We start from the raw sequence: 19,718 nt of genomic DNA, 5'->3' as shown, positions 1-19,718 counted from the left end.
CCTAACTAAACCTAACTTGCAGCCTATTACCCCAAGTCTGTTGTAGCTGTACCTGTTGTAAAGTAGCTGTCGGTTGAGGTGTATAAAGATTTCACCTGTCCCCCACCAGGTGACATCCAGCTGGAATATGATCCTTTCAAACAGCTGCCTCATGCCACTCTCCATTAAGATCCATGAATCGTGTGTAGATCGAGGACACTGTACATCAATGTCTACAACTGTACAGGCGACATCGAATACAACCTGTGTGTCGATGGTGTGATTTTGTTTTCCTGTCCAAATATCTCATCTTGCGATGATGCAATAATTTTTTTTACACGTGTTCCATTTCTGGCACCGATCACACCGGGTAGACTGGCATTGCCACAGAGCTACTTTATTTCTCTGTAGTTGTTGAACATCTAAAATTAATCATATGAATTGTCATATGATGTCACAGCACATTTATTGTTTGATAAATAGGTCGGCTTTTCTCTGTTGCCAAGTAACGCAGCGTTGCCAAACACTTAATTTCCGCACTGATCGGGTTGTTTCAGTTGGAGTTGTTATTGCATCCTTCACAAACGCCACAATGATCATTCGTAATTGAGTCGTACCTTCTAAGTAATTCAGCATCGCGTAAGGCTTCCAAAACACTGCGATGTGGAATGACAGCGGCCCTTTTACGATTCTTTGTGATTTGTTCTCAGTGAGTTAGGAGTCCTCTGGACTACTTCTAACTTCTCCCAGACTTTGGAGCTACTTTTAGCGTCAAGTGGCTTTGTGAATAGCTCTTAGTAAAAAAACAAACAATAGGACTTCTAAAGTTAGGACCGACACGCCCATTATTTGTAGGAGTTTCTCCTAAATCGGCAAGTTAGGAGCTACTTTTAGCCTTAAGATGCTTTGTGAATATGGGCCCAGATAATCAGCCTCTTGACCTTATTAAACCTTTACATCACCCCCCTTCACCATGCTGTTATCTGTGTGGATTTGTTGTGGCTGCACAGGGAATGTGACATGGCAAGTCCAGTGTTAGTTCAGTGGGAAACACAAATGATACACAGCATGGTCCTGCATGTGTCCCATGTTTGTGTAAGTTACAGCAAAAGCCCATTATTCATAAGCTGAAAATGTGGTGCTATACTGTGAGAAGCTCATATCAACTTCCTGTCACCTACACTGTCAGAGGAATTAGAGAGAGAGGGAACAGGAAAACAATGCTGAGCTGAGGTGTAGATATGGTAGAGTGATCATCTTAGTCATAAATCTGTTGTCCACACTGAACCTGAAGTGACCTCTTGACAGTTTGTGTTATGCAACCGAATTTATGTACTTAAAATATAACATCATATATATAATCCGTTCTAAGTCATAGATCAGTTCAGTTTCAAATTGTTTAACAGACCAGAAGTACTTCATATCTCATATTACCTCAGTTTACAGTAGAAACACACTCAACTAAACTCTGACTTCACTGTGGCCTGGTCACACTGATAATCCACACAAACACCTCATTGCTCCTCACTGTAATAACACCACCATATGTCCATCATCCTCCTGACAGTCTAATAAACCTAACATCTGAGTGACACATAACACACATTCACACGACTGCTTAAACCAGCCAGGAGGGTGGAGCATAAGTCTGTATGTATTAGAGACATTCACTCACACTTTCCAGAGGCTATTATCATTGGAAGAGACAGCTTTGAATCATTAGCACCGAGGAGGAGAGCAGACCAGCCACTATCACCGACAACTCTCAACAAAGAACAGCTAGAGAGAAAAGGTGCAGAAACCGAGTCACAGAGACAAGGAATAGATCATACAAGCACTGAGAGAGAGTTACATCACATACTTTTGAGATAACTTATCAGAAAGTCAAGCTGGCAGCAGATGAGACAAACAGGTCGTTGGAGGAGGGAGAGGCACATCTGGAACATGCCACCAGAGGATTTGACAGCCCAGCAGGCAGGGAGTCCCCTGGGCCACATAGCAAGAAAGTGTGTGTTGAACTGGAGTGTGAGATCCCCATGTCAGTGACACTGCCCATCCAGGTACAGCCTGACCTCACACACCAACCCTTCCCCTTCCTGGACACAACACTGGCTGACCTGGGTATACAAGAGTGAGTGTGCTCTCAGTGTGGTGAGTCTTAAAAAGCTGTTTCAGATAGATTTATTAACAAGTCTGTGTGCTCATGTGGCAGGTCTGAGGTGAAGGAGAGGGTGGTGTGGGTTGACACCAAAAAGACGCAGGTGAAGAATAAAGCAGGGAAGCTGAAGGAGAAAGAGATCACTATCCTGGAGGTACGGCTTTGGATGACAGGAAACAAACTCTTGAATCTATTTTCAGTTTCTACAAAAGAATGAGGCTGTAAAGTAAAAGACATTAACACATTTGATTTCTTTTTGTAGGTACGAGTGAAAGCCCAGAAGCCTGGAGATAAAAAGCTCCAAGAGGTCCTGTACAGCACTGAGGCCCACACTGACCGCTCCTTCTGTCGCACTGGAATGAATATCCTTCCATGGAAACAGAGATGCACAGGTCTGGAACTAGTTTAAATAAATTCATATAAAAAATCTTGCATTGTTTTACAATATGTTATGCTTTAAATATTACTTTGTTGATGTTAACTCCTAGTTACAAGGATCTCTTGATTCAGATTCTTATTTGTTTCATGGTGTGCGTCAGGGTTAGCTCAGGGTTCATATTAACATATAATAAATGAAAGGTTTTTGCACAACCATATCCCAAAAGTCAGCCAGCCCTGCTGCACTCAATAGCAACCTCTCAGAAACTGAACTGTCAGACTGATGTGGATCATAAAAGTGTGCTACAGACTTAGGTACTGAAACATAAACATTACATTAGTGTCCAAAGAAAACCTTGGACCTAAACAGTTGCACAAGTCGCAAGTCAAGTCAACCAGATCTGGACAACACAAGACAAATCTGGTTTACTTGCCCCAGTATTAGCCATTTACTCACAATTGTTTGCCAGAGATTTTGCCTGATCAAAATCTGTAGAAACAGATAGTAAACAGACAGAAGGCAGACTGCATCTTTTCAGTGTTTGTTTCCACATTCATAGGGTAGCCTCCATAGCTGCTACAAGTGTGTGGTATTTGTCCATCTCATCTGGAGCACACGATAAACATGCATTTAAAAAGACCTCTCTGTGTCTGTGTCAGGGGAGAAAGCATTGACACCAGTGCAGATGACGATGGCTTTGGAAATGGAAAAAAAGCAGCCTGACTTTACTGAGGCCCAGGGACAACAGGACATCTGAGGAGCAACAAAAAGTGACCATCATCTAAACAGAGTGCAATTTTTATGTGAATCAAAGCTACCCATTTGGTTACTCTTTAAAAAGAGGTTAACAAAATAGCTCAAGTAGTCCATGGCAGAGCAAAGTTTTTAACTCGTTTTGAGAAGGGCAAGTTTTCGTTTATTTAGAGGCTTCAAGGTGTCATCAGTTTGTTTCCATGTCAAGGCAAGATTAAATAGCTTAACATAAATTGCATGGTGTAATTTGTGTTGTAGGGTACCACTGAATAGAATTATATTACAAACAAACACTTATTACAGAGCTGTACTAAGAACACAACTGCAGAACTTAGTACACAGCTGTAGTGTTGGCCCATTACAGAAATCCCTTCAGGCAAATGAATGAGTAAAAGAGAGGCAGAACAACTATAGAATGCATAGGGATCCCAAGTTTAAAGTCCACTGAATGATGAAATATTACATTTATCAGGAAATCAAATTAATTGCCTCACACTCAGATAGCAAAACCAGGGGGCAGAGGCAATCTTTAGAAATTTACAGGAATTACAGGAAAATTATGTAGAACAGTAAAAATATAGGATGGTTAACTGGAGCTTTAACAATAATAAAACTTCAAAACGGCAAGCACATAAGCAAATAAATTAATAGTTAATACTCAGAAGCAGAACTGCTGAATGTAATAATAACTATAGTAGATAGTTGAAGTGCTATTTTCAGATAATTTAGGGATCCATTACCAACATCAGTCCCATTTTTCACCTACAGTATAAAAGTTGTTTTGCCTAGCTTTCACTTAAGAGTTGAAGGATGTGTGTGGGCTATGAGGCAGAGATGGCCACACTGAGTTTGTCTTGCTGCTCTCCAGAAAGTGACATTACAGCTGACTGGAAGTCTGCAGAGTGGTGTTGGAAAAAATCTTTCATCATCATGGCCACAGTTTTCTTGGTTTCTGAGGAGGAGAAACAGATTAAGAGTTTAGGGATGACAGAAAAACACCTAAAGACAGAGTACTGAAATGGACCAACACCGATTAGAAAAATGCAGAGGCTGGATGTTCAGTGAGGGGGAACATAAATCTAAATGAAGGGCAAAGGCTGTACTATACACTAAATAGTGCTGCCTCTTTCCAAAGACATGTTGATTTTAGTAATGACATTCACCTTTATCAACATTCTCATTGCCCAGGACATGACTGGAAGCAGTAATTATGGGCTTCATTAGCTTCAAAACCTGAAAAAGGAAAAAAAATATGTTTAGTGTAAGTCCATTAATTAAATGCACACATCACACAATGTCTGGAGTTTAACACTGTTATCCATGCAAGTGATGTTTTTTTTTCTGAATCAAATGTATGCATCCTCTATCCATGTCTAAATTGCTGAGTTTGACTAAAGCTGGGCTCCAACTACAGGAGTTTTAAAATCCTAACAAATTTTGATATTGGGTTGTATTATGCACATTAGGAGAAACCTCCGATTCTTTTCTCTCTACTTGCATACACACTACAAGATGGTTGGGGAGACTCAAGGGCTAAAACATTTACAATTGCTTGGCAACACTGTCAGCTGCACAGGGACTAATGTGGGGGCTATTGTGAAAGTTCTTAACTCCTAAATATAAAACATGTTTGATATAACCAGGGCAGCCCAATGAGTCTGTGAGCAGTCCAGATGGTTTGAGACTGGATGTGCAAACCCCTCACATTACCAGATGATCTGGGCTGAATATCAGTACCGACCAAGGTCTCAGAGCAGATTTCTACACCAATTGTTGGGAGGGTGAATCTGGGAATATTTGTCCAAAAACCCCTGTAGTCAAAGCCCTGCTTCACTGTTTAAGATACTATGATCAAGAGAGTTAAAATACTGTGTGCATAATGTGGCAGATTGCAGGAATATACAGAATAAAATATAACATTTATTAATAATTGACAGGACTGGCCTGATAGTTGTTCCTAAAAAACCATGTGTGGGGATCATTTCAAACAATAGTACATTCAGTCTAGCAACAATATTGTCAAATTTTTCTGCTTATGTTTCTCAAGTGTACATTTGTGCTGAATTCTTTCAAGGCGTTACTGAGATATCTCGTTCACAAGGCCAAAACTGTGTTTTATGAGGTCACACGCTCTTGACCTTTGACCCCCAGTTCATTCTCGGATCCTCGTTAATGTTTGTGCCAGATTTGATAAAGTTCCATCAAGGTGTTACTGAGATATCTTGTCCACAAGAATGGAACAGACATACGCAGGGACAACCCGAAAACAAGACTGGCTGTCATTGGCACAAACGCATAAAAATGTTTCCAGCCCACATACATAGAGTTTTTCAAAATATTACTTTTTATGCCTAGCTTCCCAACAGAGACAGAATCTCATCACATATTCTCTTTACACTAGGAAAGTTGATACCAAGGCAGGACTGTGTGTGTAGAGCATGGCCAGGCAGCTGAACACCGTCTTATTCTCTTCCAAGTCCTCTTTAAGGGGAAGATGAGCCACCAGAGCAGGGACAACCTGTCACAGAGCACAGCATGTGAACTGACTGAACAATAAAATGCACAGAATTCTGTTGTTAGCTGAGTTTCTGGGGAATTTTCTACTTGTCAAAATGTGTTGATCGCACCAAAGATTAGTTGTGGGAATAAAAACATCTTGACAGAAAGTGTAAACTGCAATATAAAGTGTATCCCCGAAGTGCTCAGACCTGTTCAAATTTTTCACATTTTATGTTGCAGCATTATGTTAAAATAAGTATTTTTTTTTTTAAATTCCCCTCATCCATCTACACTCTATACCCCATAATGACATAGTGAAAACAGAATTTTAGGAATTTGGGGGAATTTAATAAATAGGAAAAACTGAAATATCACATTGACAAAAGTATTCAGACACCTTGCTGTGGCACTTGAAATTCAGCTCAGGTGCCTCCCATTTTGTGGATCAACTTTGAAATAATAAGGTGATATTTCAACTTTTATTAGGGTTCTAACCCCTATTATTTTTGCTCAGGTTTATTAGTGTTCCAACCCCCATTTGTCCAATCATCATAAAACTTGGTGGATATCTTCAGGTTGTTATGGCAAGTAGGTCTGCAGAAGCATTAAGTAGCTGAAATTTGGCTGCTTCTCTTAGGGGAGTGCAAAACTGTTAGAACCCGGAATTGCCATGAGCTGGGATGAGCAACACACAAAACTTGGCCAAATAACTGGAAATGATGTGCGCTACTGGCCCAAGAAGTATGAACGCAATCCGCCACATGGTGGTGCTGTAATCAAGGCTCAAAAAAGTAATTTTCAAAAGGCCACGCCCCTCACACCATTTGTCTGATTGACTTGAAATTTGACACACACAGCTCAATGTGCTCTTAAAAAAAAAAAAGCAAAAAAAAAAAATGCTTCTTGGACAATAACATAGATTTTTAACTAATTTGCATAATTTGAAAAACAGTAAAATGAATAGAATTTAATGAATTTTGAGATGAGAAACACCAAATTTGGTAAACCGCTTTAGGAGATGAATATGCAAATTTCTATTACAGACAAGCAAGATTGTTAAAAAAAAAACATGGCCACAATCAACCAAAATATCTTTGCAAAGGGCAGGGCTTAGTTAATAATGGCCATAACTGGTTAACCATATGTCCAATTATCATGAAACTTGGTCCATATCTTCAGGCTGGGACACGGAGAAGGACGATCAAAGTATTTTGGGCCTGCACTCTAGGGGATGCCATAAATACCAAAAATATGTACCTCAAAATCTGGTTGAACAGATTTTCACCAAAATTGGTAAACATGTTCTGGAGGCGAGTATTAATGAAAATCTGAAGTGCCATATTGATTGATGAAAGTGGGCGGGGTCTATTCATCAATATGTGCCATTTTAAGCTATCGCCCAATTTGCAGAGAGCTGGAATGAGCCAGACACAAAAATTGGTATCATAACTCCAAATGGTGTGTAAATGTTTCACAAAAAATATTATAGGCCATATGGTGGCAAATTTTTTACAATTTTGACTCTCAATTATAGAATTGAGAGTCAAAATTGTAAAAAATTTGAAAGGCTGCCCGCCACACCGAGAATCCCATCGTCTTCAAATTTACCTCTCCGCTACAGGTCAATATTCTCTACAAGAAGCCTGTGTGATAATACCGACTACCAATATGGATTTTGAGCCAACAAAACATTAAAAACAGTCAAATGAATAGAACTTTTTGAATTTTTACTTTATCAATACCAAATTTGGATATATATATACAGTCTTGGGTGACTGAGTGGCACATTTCTTTTACAAATGAGCAAGATCAGTCGAAAAACACAGCCGCCATTGACTGAAATGTCATTGCGAAGGGCGGGGCTTAGCTAATATTGGCCATAACTCATTTACATTGTCCAATCATCATAAACCTGGGTAGATATCTTCAGGTTTTTATATCGAATAGGTCAACCTAAGCATTAATAAGCTAAAATTGTCTGCTTGTCTCATTTGAGTGCAAAACGGTCAGAACCCGCAAATTGACGCTTGCGGCTATAATTAATAATAATAATTTTGTTTTGCTCAGGTTTATTAGGGTTCTAACCCCAAAGAGGTAGAACCCTATTGTTTTTGCTCAGGTTTATTATTATTTGTCTTCTGCCACGGCTCAAATTGCTGAGAGCTGGAATGAGCGAGAAACAAGAAACTTGGCCAAATAACTGGAAATGATGTGCGCTACTATCCAAAGAAGTATGACTGCAATCAGCCAAATGGTTGCGCTGTAATCAAGGATTTAATATTAAATTTTGGAAAGGCCACGCCCCTCACACCATTTGTCTTATTGACTTGAAATTTGACACACATGTCCAGCTCAATGTGCTCTACAAAAAAGCCAATTAAAATCTAAAAGTCCAACAGGATAAATTTTTTTGCTAATATGCATAATTTTAAAAACACTAAGATAAATAGAAATTTATGAATTGTTAGATTAGAAACACCAAATTTGGTACACCGCCTTGGGAAATGAATATACATTTTTCATATAAATGAGCAAGATGGGCAGAAAACATGGCCACCATCAACAAATATATCTTCACAACAGGCGGGGCTTAGCCAATATTGGTCATAACTCATTAACCATTTGTCCAATCATCATAAAACTTAGTAGATACCTCTGTGGCGTGATGTGGAACAGGCCTACCAAAGCATTTTGAGCCTGGGGGGTGCCATAAATACGAAAAATGCTTACCTCAAAACCTGGTGGACAGAATTTCACCAAATTTGGTCCACATGTCAAGTATTCATCAAAATCTCAGTTGTGTTAGTGTTAATGCTTCACCAAGATGTGATCCCATTCAGCCATATGGTGGCGCTATAATTATGCGTCAAATAACACAAAACAATTCTGTTTTCACCTTGTCATTATGGGATAGAGTTTAGATTGATGAGGGAAAAAATGGTCCATTTAGAATTTAGAATAATGCTGCAACATAACAAAATGTGAAAAAAAAAATTGAAGGGATCTGAACACTTTCTGAATGCACTGTACCTGCTCCAGAGGGACAGCATCCACGTTACTCATGATCATCCTGCAAAGGGCAGCGCAGAGGTTGTCAACTACTCTAGGGTCTGACTCTTTGGCCAGCAGGTTGGAAAACACAGACAGCATCATGGGATAGTCTCTGGAACAAACTTTTGTAAGGAACACTTTTATGTGAATATTTTTTAAAATTATCCATGAATACACAACACTTACTTAAGACAAGAAAGACACACTGGTAAGAAGGATACGATGCAACGATGGGTCCAGCTGCCTGGGCCAAACATCCTAGTCCAAACACGCTATTGTTGCGTACCTCAGGATCACCGTCTTTCACTCCAGCCACCAGCACAGGAAGCAAACGATTGGACAGTCGGCCTGCCACTCCTCTGCCCCCAGATACACTCACAAGGGCCTGCAGGATTTCTCCAATAATACCCACAGAGAAGGAGCGCTCTGCCACTGTACAAGAGGACTTCTTTTAAGTGGAAACAGAGGACAAACGTGAGCCTGACACTGAGCAAAACAGGATACACCAAAGGCATTATTTCATTTTTGGCTGTAGCCAAAAATTGTGTAAATAAGAATAAACTTGTTTATATGAAGCACCTCATGGATATTGTCACTCCAGCCATCCACTTTTTTGGAAAAGTAGACACTGAGAACTATGATCAGTTGGTTGTCTGTTTCTGTTAAGGCAATCAAATTTTCAAGCAACCAAATGCCATATTTTGTATTTAGCCAATCATGAAGTCAGAGCTCAGTCTCTTGAAAATAAGCACATAGTTGCAAAGACTTTGTGACCAGTCAGCAGCTGTACTGTCAAGAGTTACATTACACCCTGGATACACTGCCTGCATTGCGTGTGTGTGATGGCTACCTTGCTGGACTGCCTTGCATTTGCCCACACGATCAGTGTGTGTGCTGCAGCTTTGCATCAATGATCAAATGATTCATTTCCTGTCATTATAAGCTAACCTCATTTACCCTCATTTACACACACACACACACACACACACACACACACACACACACACACACACACACACACACACAAACACAAACACACACACACACACAAAGAGAGTGTCACTGGCACAGAGGCATAAAACGTGTTGGATTAAATAGGCTAAACTCCTGTTCCTGTCAGTGCATCCAGACTCACAGCTTTGCTCATGATGAGAGGCAGCAGGTCGTTGAGGAAAGGGGCGAAGTTATCTGCAGGGACAGAAGAGGCCAACAGGGGGATTCCCTCCCCAGCAAACTCCTGGAGCATGGCATCATACTCCGCCTGAAACAGACAGCAAGACAACAGTAAGCACTCTGAGTCATTGGACAAGGATGTAGGCACCAAACTGCACACACCAAACACCTCATTAGGAACATCATATTAATACTGATTATGGCTTCCCTTTGCTCTCAAACAGCCTAAATTCTTCACGGCATGGTGTTCACAATGCTAGAAACCTTCCTTTCCACTGGTCCACATTGACATGACGCATCACAAAATTTCTGCAGAATTGTCACCTGCATATTCATGCTATGAATCTCCCATTCTACCACATCCCAAAGGTTGTTGGATTCAGACCTGGCGACTGGAGAGGTCAGTGAAGTACACTGAACTCATTCACGGCATTTACATGCACAAAATATTCCAGTTTTTGCCCTTATGCCAAAAGAAAATATTCCTACAAACATGTTTACATGGCTAATGAAAATAAATATTCCATGAATATTCCCGTTTACATGCAGCCATGCATACTCTGATTAACTAAGGTTAACATTGAGATATTTGTGCATATTTAAAAACCTACTGATATCCAAGACTTTCAAAAATGTTTAAAAAGAGGTACATTTGGCCTTCCATTCAGAAATGTGGACTATTCTTTTGAGCATGCTGTACTATAGCCTGTAAATAAAGTTGGACGTAGCCTGCGACGTCATGAATAGGTTTCTGAGGAGAGTAGGGCTGCATCGACGTCAATATTTCATGTTGACGAATTGTTTACCACAAATTGATTTATTTGTGATCAGTCACTATTAACCGCCATATATTTATTTTGTAAATCGCTATGGTCGCAGTGCTTCTTTGCCCTCTGCCCTGCTCTCCAGCAGAGGCGGAGCTGCAGGTACACAGCGCATGCACACACATACAGACACGGCGCAAATAGCATGACAGAGTCTCTGCCAGCCACAGAACCAGGTGAAGTAAAGATGACTGAAGACCGGAGTTGACGACAACTATCACTGAACTTTACATCACTGTAAGTGCAATAAAAAATAAAAGGCCAATAAGAACTTTATCCAACCACCTGTTCAACAAGCACCAAACAGAACAGAGATATTTTCATCCACTCCGTTGACTCCCGGTGTCTTTTACACAACATTGCACTGGTTAAGCCAATAGCTAACTGTTAGGAAAGGCTACAATGAAAGCTGTCTGTATGCAAGTCTAAATGATTATCTTAATTTAACACAAATCTTAAAACATGGCAGACTGTTGTAAATTGAGCAACTGGCTGAGAAAAACCAGCCAAATGCATTCAAATCCTGCTCAGAATTTATTTTAAAAAAAGAACCACTAATAGTCTGAGCTGGATCAATAAGTGTATGGATAAGATAAATCAGCTGGTTAATGTCTGACTTTGGGAAGATTAGCACATCATAGTTCAAATCTCTTCACTATAAGTCTTGTTTAACCAATGTTATTTTGTGATTATTATTTTTTATGGCGCACAGTGAGATCAATCACAAACATGTGAAAGATTAGTTCATGTGTAAATGCTGTCTGTTCATTAGTAGAGCTTTTTAATATCTATTGTCCCTTTAGCTGATACATACTTTAATAAAGTCATGAAGCCGTCCGCTGCTGCCTGAGAATTTACACTGAATAAGAGTTTGAGAAAATGTCTAACCCAAAATCTGGGCTTATTGATCATGCTAGAGTGTCATTTAAATTTTCTGGAGGAAAAATAATCATTCAGATTAATCGACAAAATTTGTTAAAATAGTCAATAGATTCATTTTTACAAAAATAGTCATTAGTGGCAGACCGAGAGGAGAGGTGTAGAAGCTCAGAGCAAGCTGCTCCACTGTCACCCTCTTGGCAGCACCCGACTCCACCTAACTCCCGGCTAATCCAAAAATGTGTGTGAAACCAAGACTTCTATGCATGCCAGTTTGTGGCAAGCACACGCTAACCCACCTGTCCCTCAAAGCAGCCACACCTTTAATTATGCATAAATAAAATTTGAATGGGTGAGTTATATGAAAATTCACCCAGCGAAGGGGAAAATTAGCTATGAGACCAAAACACTTTTTCGTAGCACGTTGTAAACATATGTCTTCTGTAAATATTTCATAATATTTTATAAAGGATTTACTCACTTTGAGTCAAATTCAAGCAGCCATTCAATGAACCTTGTCACCTATGTGTTGGCTTAAATTTTTAGCCCCGGGGATGATGCTTGATCTCTACCCCAGCCTTGCAAACTGTCTTGTTGGTTTGTGTACAACGTACAGAGCTGACCATAAACAGGCAAGAGGCTGCGTGTTGCAAACTGCTGTAAAGACCCCCAAGTGCTTCATGCACTTTTCACATATCCAAAGAATGCTCCTAAAACCCAAACAATATTGGCATATCCCTCGTCTTAATCAGAAAATGCAATATTCAGAAAAGGGCCAAATTTGGGATATCCAAATGGAATATGATGTTGGCCTGTAACAAATTCAGAATATTGTCATATTCAAATGACACATGATGTGCTGCCAACAAGTGGCAGCAAGTTTGCATAGCTCTTAGTTTTTTTGCAATATATTTGATTATTTTTTTGTCGATTTTTAAAATGTTTTTATTCTACGTCGTTTCGTCTGACGATGGAGAAAATAATGTACACGAAGGAAGTAATCCTGGCTTTAAAGTGTACCAGATATGGAGTTAAACATCCCATACCAGCTGAGTGGAAGAAGCCGTACCGTGGATGCAGAGCCGGGGCTATGCTAAAGGCTAGGAGATGGAGATATACTGTAAGCCTTTTCTACCATTGAAATGTCAACTCTCTGGCTAACAAGTGTGATGAACTGGAGGCACTTGTGAAGAACCATTGAGCATATGGCGCATGTAGTCTCATGTGTTTCACAGGGACCTGGTTAAACGACAACAACACTCCTGACCGTTGAGTGGATTTACCAGGCTTCACTGCAGTATGAGCGGACACAGACGCCAAAGTGGGAAGAATAAAGGTGGAGGACTGGTTCTGCTTGTGAACAATAGATGGTGCAACCCCGGTCACATCACAGTGAAGAAGAAAATCTGCTGTTGGGATATTGAACTGTTGGCAGTTGTTCTTAGACCATACTATGTACCAAGAGAGTTCTCTCACATCATCGCCATTGTTGTTTATATTCAACCACGAGCAGAGCCTGCAGTCTTGTGTGACGACATTCACGAACTGTTGCGAGAGTACAGACCCAACACCCTGATGCAATCATTGCAATATCGGGGGATTTTAACCATGTCACTCTCACCTCTCACCTGACTGGCTTCACTCAGTATGTTGACTGTCCGACAAGGGAAAATAAGACACTTGATCTGTTGTATGCAAATGTAAAGGAGGCCTACACTGCTTCAGCTCTACCACCACTTGGCAGATCAGATCGTAATCTGGTTTTTCTTCAGCCTTCCTACAAGCCCTGTGTATTGAGGCAGGCTGCAACCACCTGCTCATTCAGGAACTAGACCCCAGAGGCCAGATTGGAATGTACTGTTGGAGTCACATGAAAATGATAACAGCAAGGACACTGACCTTGACAGAATAGTTGAATGTACCACAGACTACATTAACTTCTGTATAGACACTGTAATACCAGTAAGGACTGTACACTACTTGCCAAACAACAAACCCTGGATCACCAGTAACATCAAGACCCGCCTCAACCAGAAAAAGGAGGCATTCAGGGATGGAGACAGGGAGAAGCTCAGGTGTGTGCAACATGAGCTGAAGAGATTAAAGCAGGCGAAGGACTACAAAAGGAGAGAGTAAACAGCAGCACAACACCACCAGAGGTGTGGAAGGGGATGAGGACCATCACTGGCTATAAAGAGAACAACAGCCAGGCAACATCAGGTGATGTGGATAAGGCCAATGAGTTCAACTTATTCTTCAACAGGTTTGACACAGCCTCACCTGTTTTCTCTCCCACTGCTTCAGCTGCAGTTTCTCCTACAGCATCTCCTTCACAACCTGACATTGCAGCTGCAACTCCCTCCACACTGGGGTCAAGTCTCCTGTCCTTTACAGCGGAGGAGGTGAGGGCAAAGCCCAAGAGGCTACGTCCTGGATGGTGTGTGTCTGAGGCTGTTAAAGGACTGCGCAGCCCAGCTGGCTGAGCCTCTCCAGAGGATCTTCAACTTAAGCCTGAAAACAGGGAGGGTCCCGGCCCTGTGGAAAACATCATATCTTGTCCCAATACCTAAAGTAGGACGACCGGCTGAGATAAATGACTACAGACCAGTGGCCCTCACATCACACCTCATGAAGACCCTGGAGCGCCTGCTTCTCCACTTTCTGAGGCCACAGTTTTAACATGCACTTGACCCCCTACAGTTTGCCTACAAAGAACATATTGGAGTGGATGATGCCATCCTTTACATGCTCCACCGGGCCATTCTTACTTGGATGAGCCAGGTAGTTACATGAGGATTATGTTCTTGATTTTTCAAGTGCATTTAACACCATCCAACCCCGCATCCTTAAAGACAAGCTGGAAGGGATGGGGGTGGATCCCTGCTTCACATCCTGGATTGTGGATTACCTGACAAGGATGCCATCTACCAGAAGGGGCAGAGCTGGCTCTTTTTAGCTCAGGTCCTTTGACTTCTGCAGTGAAATGCTACATGTTTTATCAGTCAGTGGTGGCCAGTGTACTTTTTTATGCTGGGGCAGCAGCAGGTCCAACATGAACACAAAGAAACTGGACACAGGAGTCTGGACTCACTCAGGACCAGTGGCGGCTGCTGGTCTTATAGGAGGGGAAGCTCATTTTCGGCCTACATCATAAAATGTGTCCGTTGATTTATATGTAAATTCGCAGAGTGACAGAAGAGAGTCGCCAAACACAACGCTAGTCGTTTTTAACAAAAACAAAGTCGCTGAGGATCAGTAACGTCTCCAGATCAACTCCGAACAACGGAATGAAAAACTTGAAAACTGCTCCGGTGGATGCTTAGAGCAATCGCTACTGCTCAGGACTGTTGTGGAGAGATGCATGCAATGTAAAAAGGAGGCTATCTTGGACAATACCAACCATCCTCTCTACAACATTCTAGCAGGACAGAGAAGCAGCTACAGGTGCAGCAAACATCTCATCTCACTGCGCTGCTGAACAGGGGGGTTTAGGATATCCTTTATGCCCACTGCCATCAGGCTATACAACAACTCAGCCAAAGGAAGTGGACTAATCTAATTATTATTGTTTATTTATTATTAACGTTTTATATTATTATCAACAATGAGCTAATGGACACATGAATTTCACCTAGGGAATAAATAAAGTATCTATCTAAGTATCTAATCTTTCTTCTGAATAATAGTAGAATATTAGTGTGTACTGAATAAATAAAGTATCTATCTAAGTATCTAATCTTTCTTCTGAATAATAGTAGAATATTAGTGTGTACTGATTGTCATGTTCATGAAACCAGTTTAAGACTACTTTTTCTTTCTGACATGGTGCATTATCATGTTGGTCGTAGCAATAAAAGATCGGTAAACTAAGGCCACACAGGGACACTCTGGCTGTGGCATTGTGGCATCCAAACCATGATTGACTGGTATTAAGGGGCACAAAGAGTGCCAAAAAACATCCCCACACCATAGCACCACTACCAGCAGCCTGGACTGTTGACACAAGGCAGACTGGGACCATGAATTCATGCTGTCGACAACAAATTCCGATTCCACAATCTGTGTGCCTCAGCAGAAATCCAGATCCATCAGACCGGGCTACATTATTCCAGTCTTCATCTGTCCAGTTTTGGTGGCCTATGCCCACTGCAGCGTCAGATTTCTGCTCTTAGCTGACAGGAGTGGAACACAACTTCTTCTGCTGTTGTAGCTCATAAGCCTAAAGTTTCAATGTGCTGTGCATTATGAGATGCTTTTCTGCTTACCACAGCTGCAAAGAGTGCTTATCTGATATCCTTTTTACACCAAAACTACCCTGTATATAACAAGTTTATTGAATGCAGAAAAATACCCCCAGAGTCCTTTTACAATGCCTGCCAAGTTTGCCTGAGAGGACACACGCAACTGCAGGGACTAATGTCATTGCATGCAGTAACAGAGTGCACTCACAGAGTTCTGAAAATCAGAAAAGGGGTGAACAAGGGTGCTGTGTTTACATCAATGCCGATTGGAGCCGGAGCCAATAAATACTGCATAGTCATTTGACCCTAGTATGGATGCTGATTGTATCCTTTTGCATTGCGCATTTTAGGGCTGGGCAATAACTTGAATTTTGTTTTCGATTACAATCTTGGCCTCCAATGATTATGAAAACAAGATAATCAACAGAAAACGATTATTGTGCTGCATTCTGCTTCACAACAAATTTCATCCCCCTTACAAAAACCATCCAATGTTATCGGTTCTGCTCTCGGTACTGACGAGATTAGGAAAATAGATTTTGTTTGTTATTGCAATGTAAAACTTCTCTTGCACATTCTCCAACTCCGTTTCTCAGTAAGGCATTCGTCTATGATGTATTTTCGCTGTTCCCTACACAGAAATGCATCTGCATCTCTCTCTCTGTACCTGTGTGAGAGGAGCAGAGCAGCCAGCGCTCTCACACACGCTGGAGCACTGTGCAACACACACACACACACACACACACTGCTCTTAGTGATAATGGAGAGAACTAAACGTTTTGTAGTGTGGTTCAGTCTTTTTCGTTTAAGGACGGAAACACGGGTGAGAAATGTACAGTTTTCGACCGACTAGTTCGTAGTTTGCCCGTCGTTGCATCGGGAGCGTTTTGTATGCTGGAGCCTAAAGCCCACACACAGAGTTAACTACATTATACGAATATGGGTTAATGATGAAAAGTAACCATTAACCAGCTGATTGTTCTGGGTGTGTTCTTAAATTCAATCTGAAATGGATAGAACATCATATGAAATGTTAAGAAATTCAGGTCAGTCAGGGGTGGGGGTGGTCAGGGGAATGTATCCCACGTTCAGATATCTAATACTATATATAACTTATATCACGTATAATGGGAATAACTACATAGACACAAAGCTTATTGTTTTGAAATCAGTTTTTTTGTTTTTCTGTTTTTTTTTCCCAAAGTCAATGAGAAATCGTGTTGAATAATCGTGATCTCAATATTGATCAAAATAATCATGATAATGATTTTTGACATAATCGGGCAGCCCCATTTCTCTCCGCCGGCCAAAAAGCGAGCACACTCCTCTGCTTTCTTAATCACAGGTACAGCAGATCTTTATAAAAGATTTCCACCTACTTTATGAACAGCTTCATCATGGGTGAATGATGAATAAAAGTTTGTTTTCTGTCTTTTCGTCTTTATTAATTATTCAAATAAAAAAAATTCACTTAGCAGCTCAGAGGCTACCAGCAGCTACCAGACACTTTTCAGGTGGAATGTTTCCTTGCATGTTACTCAAATGCATGATTGACGTTTGGAAAATCAATCAATACACCATTTCATTTCTTTTTATTAGCCCTCTTTATGACATACGATTTAGTGATGATTGGATCATCAAGTACTTGAAATTAATATAAATATCAACTAGATTACGTGAACTGTATGGGGGGCATATACGTTATGTTCTTCTCCTGTTCTGTCTGTCTGCCGATCTTCTCCGCTCTGTTTAAGCACAGTGCAGCGCCTACACACAACAAGCAGCTTCATTACCATCAGCTGATCGGAGTGTGTGCGTGTGTGTTGGTGCGTTATATACGTTAAACTGTGGCATGGCAAATCTAATAATAATTTAATACTACAAATATTAAGTTACTACATTAATGGGAAAACAAGTCAATTTTGCAAAAGGAATGAGCAATCAGCGATCGTTCTAATGATCACTGATCACAGATATCATCATCCATCAGCACAACCCTATCACTGGCAGTTGTTTGTTTTTCACACCATTCTGAGTAAAGTCTAGAAACTACTGCGCTTTAATATCCCACGAAATTAGCAGTTCGAGAAACACTCAAATCAGCCTGTCTGGCACCAACAATCATGTCAAAGTAAAAATCATTGAGATCACATTTTGTCTTCATTCTGATGATTAATGTGAACATTAACTTGAACTCCTGACCTGTATATGCATGATTTTATGCATTGCACTTCTGCCACATGACTGCCCTACTCCAGCTGCTTCAACAATGTACTGAAAAAAGGGTCTGAGTACTTTTGTAAATGAGAGATTGGGAGTGATGGGGTCTAAACCCTTTCTGAAGAATAAAAAATGTGATTCAGATATCTATTCCAATGTGGCGACAGATCACTTGTAAATATGGACTTCAATGTTCATAACTCTGACTCATGCAGTGCAAGGACATTTAACCTGTTGGTCTTCATCATCAGCTTCATCATCACCACCATCCTGACAAACAGTCTGAACAGAGAGAGAAAAAGATCAACATCCACCTAGGAATCATCATTTACGTGAAATTATTTTATCAACCCTAGCTTTGGAAAATGATGCCTCCCCAGCCCCCATTAGTCTTCTCTCCTCTCACCTTCTTCTTGAGCACATCACGTATGACATAGCTAATCTCCTTAAGGTGTAAAGGATGTTTGAAAACCTCCTCCTTGCAGGATTTGATGACACTGTTCATGGTTTCCAGGATGCCCATCACAACCTGGCGCTCATGCTCCGTCCGAATCGTTTCCACAAAGCAAGGAAGCACAATGTCCAGTAACTTCAGTAGGGCTGGGCAATGGAAACAAGAACGTGGAGGAATTAAGTTAATATTATCTAAAGGCAACTACATTAATACCCGTTTGATAGTTAAAAACTTTTTCAGCCGGGGTGCCATGATCTGCTCTGGTAATTATAATTACACATTTGGCTGCAATAATTCATATTATGAATACTATGGAAAATCGCGTTCAACCATCTACAACATACGGACAATATGACTTAATTTGCCAACTTCAATGACCGGTAAACAAGCAAGATAGCTTGCAAATACAAATGTAATTCATTCTTTTAACTTAATTCACAGTCTCAAATTTCTACGTCCTCCCCAGTCCGTATACCTTTGCAAAGGAGGTCAAAATGTTGTTGTCAATTTGCTGCTCCTAGCTAGTGTCTCTTGAAATGACACATTTGTCAACCATCCCCACTTGCGAATATGTTTTTGGTAGGTGAGTGCAGGCAAGGGAAACAAACCCGGTGCTATGATTGGTTTAATTATTCTTATTCTTCTTTTGCTTTTCGACAGACACTCATTGGCATATACTTGAGTACTACTCAACTGGTCAAACTCAAAAAGCGGGACCAGCATTGACAAATTGTACTATTACACTTTGATGTCAAAATGCATTCCTGCTACGCAAACTGCTTACAGGCTGGCAGGTCTGTATAATCAAACAGTATAAATCTGCTTAGAGCCAACTTGTTTAATTTCCCTTGATGTTATTCATCAATAATCCCAATTGCAGCAAAAAGCAGCAATGCCCATTTCTGTATTTCCTAACATAATAACAGTAGCATAGAGTTCCTGAGAAGAGAGCTTTACCATGGTGGTTGGCCTCAGTGGGATTCTGCTTCCACACTTTGTGCTGAGCTCGACAAAACTGGCCCATGGCCCCAAATGCTGCCCTGCGGACATCCTCGTGCGGAAACTAGGGAGGTAGGGAAGCATACAAAAACATAAAGCTACAGCACAG

General features: G+C 40.8%; 2 protein-coding genes across 4 annotated transcripts in view; one reads left to right on the top strand and one right to left on the bottom strand.

Moving 5' to 3' along the window:
• The first annotated feature begins 1,047 nt into the window (after positions 1–1,047).
• si:ch211-196f5.2 (uncharacterized protein LOC556372 homolog) lies at positions 1,048–3,297 on the top strand. Its single transcript, XM_056365062.1, has 4 exons — positions 1,048–1,074; positions 1,824–2,110; positions 2,192–2,291; positions 2,400–3,297. Exons 1-4 carry the CDS (start codon positions 1,048–1,050, stop codon positions 2,544–2,546), a joined length of 561 nt encoding a protein of 186 aa, XP_056221037.1. The 3' UTR covers positions 2,547–3,297.
• Positions 3,298–3,409: 112 nt separating this feature from the next.
• ipo4 (importin 4) overlaps positions 3,410–19,718 on the bottom strand; it is a 34,613-nt gene continuing 18,304 nt past the window's right edge. For 2 of the 3 annotated variants that reach the window (XM_056364039.1, XM_056364040.1), the window contains exons 22-30: positions 19,568–19,673; positions 18,563–18,756; positions 18,388–18,438; positions 9,955–10,080; positions 9,041–9,267; positions 8,799–8,931; positions 5,683–5,787; positions 4,433–4,502; positions 3,410–4,221 (exon numbers count right to left, since the gene is read on the bottom strand). In XM_056364039.1, the coding sequence (XP_056220014.1) occupies positions 4,091–4,221; positions 4,433–4,502; positions 5,683–5,787; positions 8,799–8,931; positions 9,041–9,267; positions 9,955–10,080; positions 18,388–18,438; positions 18,563–18,756; positions 19,568–19,673 (1,143 nt within the window). In that variant the 3' untranslated portion in view covers positions 3,410–4,090. Of the gene's footprint in view, positions 4,222–4,432; positions 4,503–5,665; positions 5,788–8,798; positions 8,932–9,040; positions 9,268–9,954; positions 10,081–18,387; positions 18,439–18,562; positions 18,757–19,567; positions 19,674–19,718 lie in introns of all 3 variants that reach the window. The other variant, XR_008826093.1, reaches the window with a different exon arrangement.

The sequence above is a fragment of the Seriola aureovittata genome, chromosome 20 (genome assembly GCF_021018895.1).
Source record: "Seriola aureovittata isolate HTS-2021-v1 ecotype China chromosome 20, ASM2101889v1, whole genome shotgun sequence".
Lineage (NCBI taxonomy): Eukaryota > Metazoa > Chordata > Actinopteri > Carangiformes > Carangidae > Seriola > Seriola aureovittata.
This window is presented reverse-complemented; position numbering and strand designations above follow the sequence as displayed.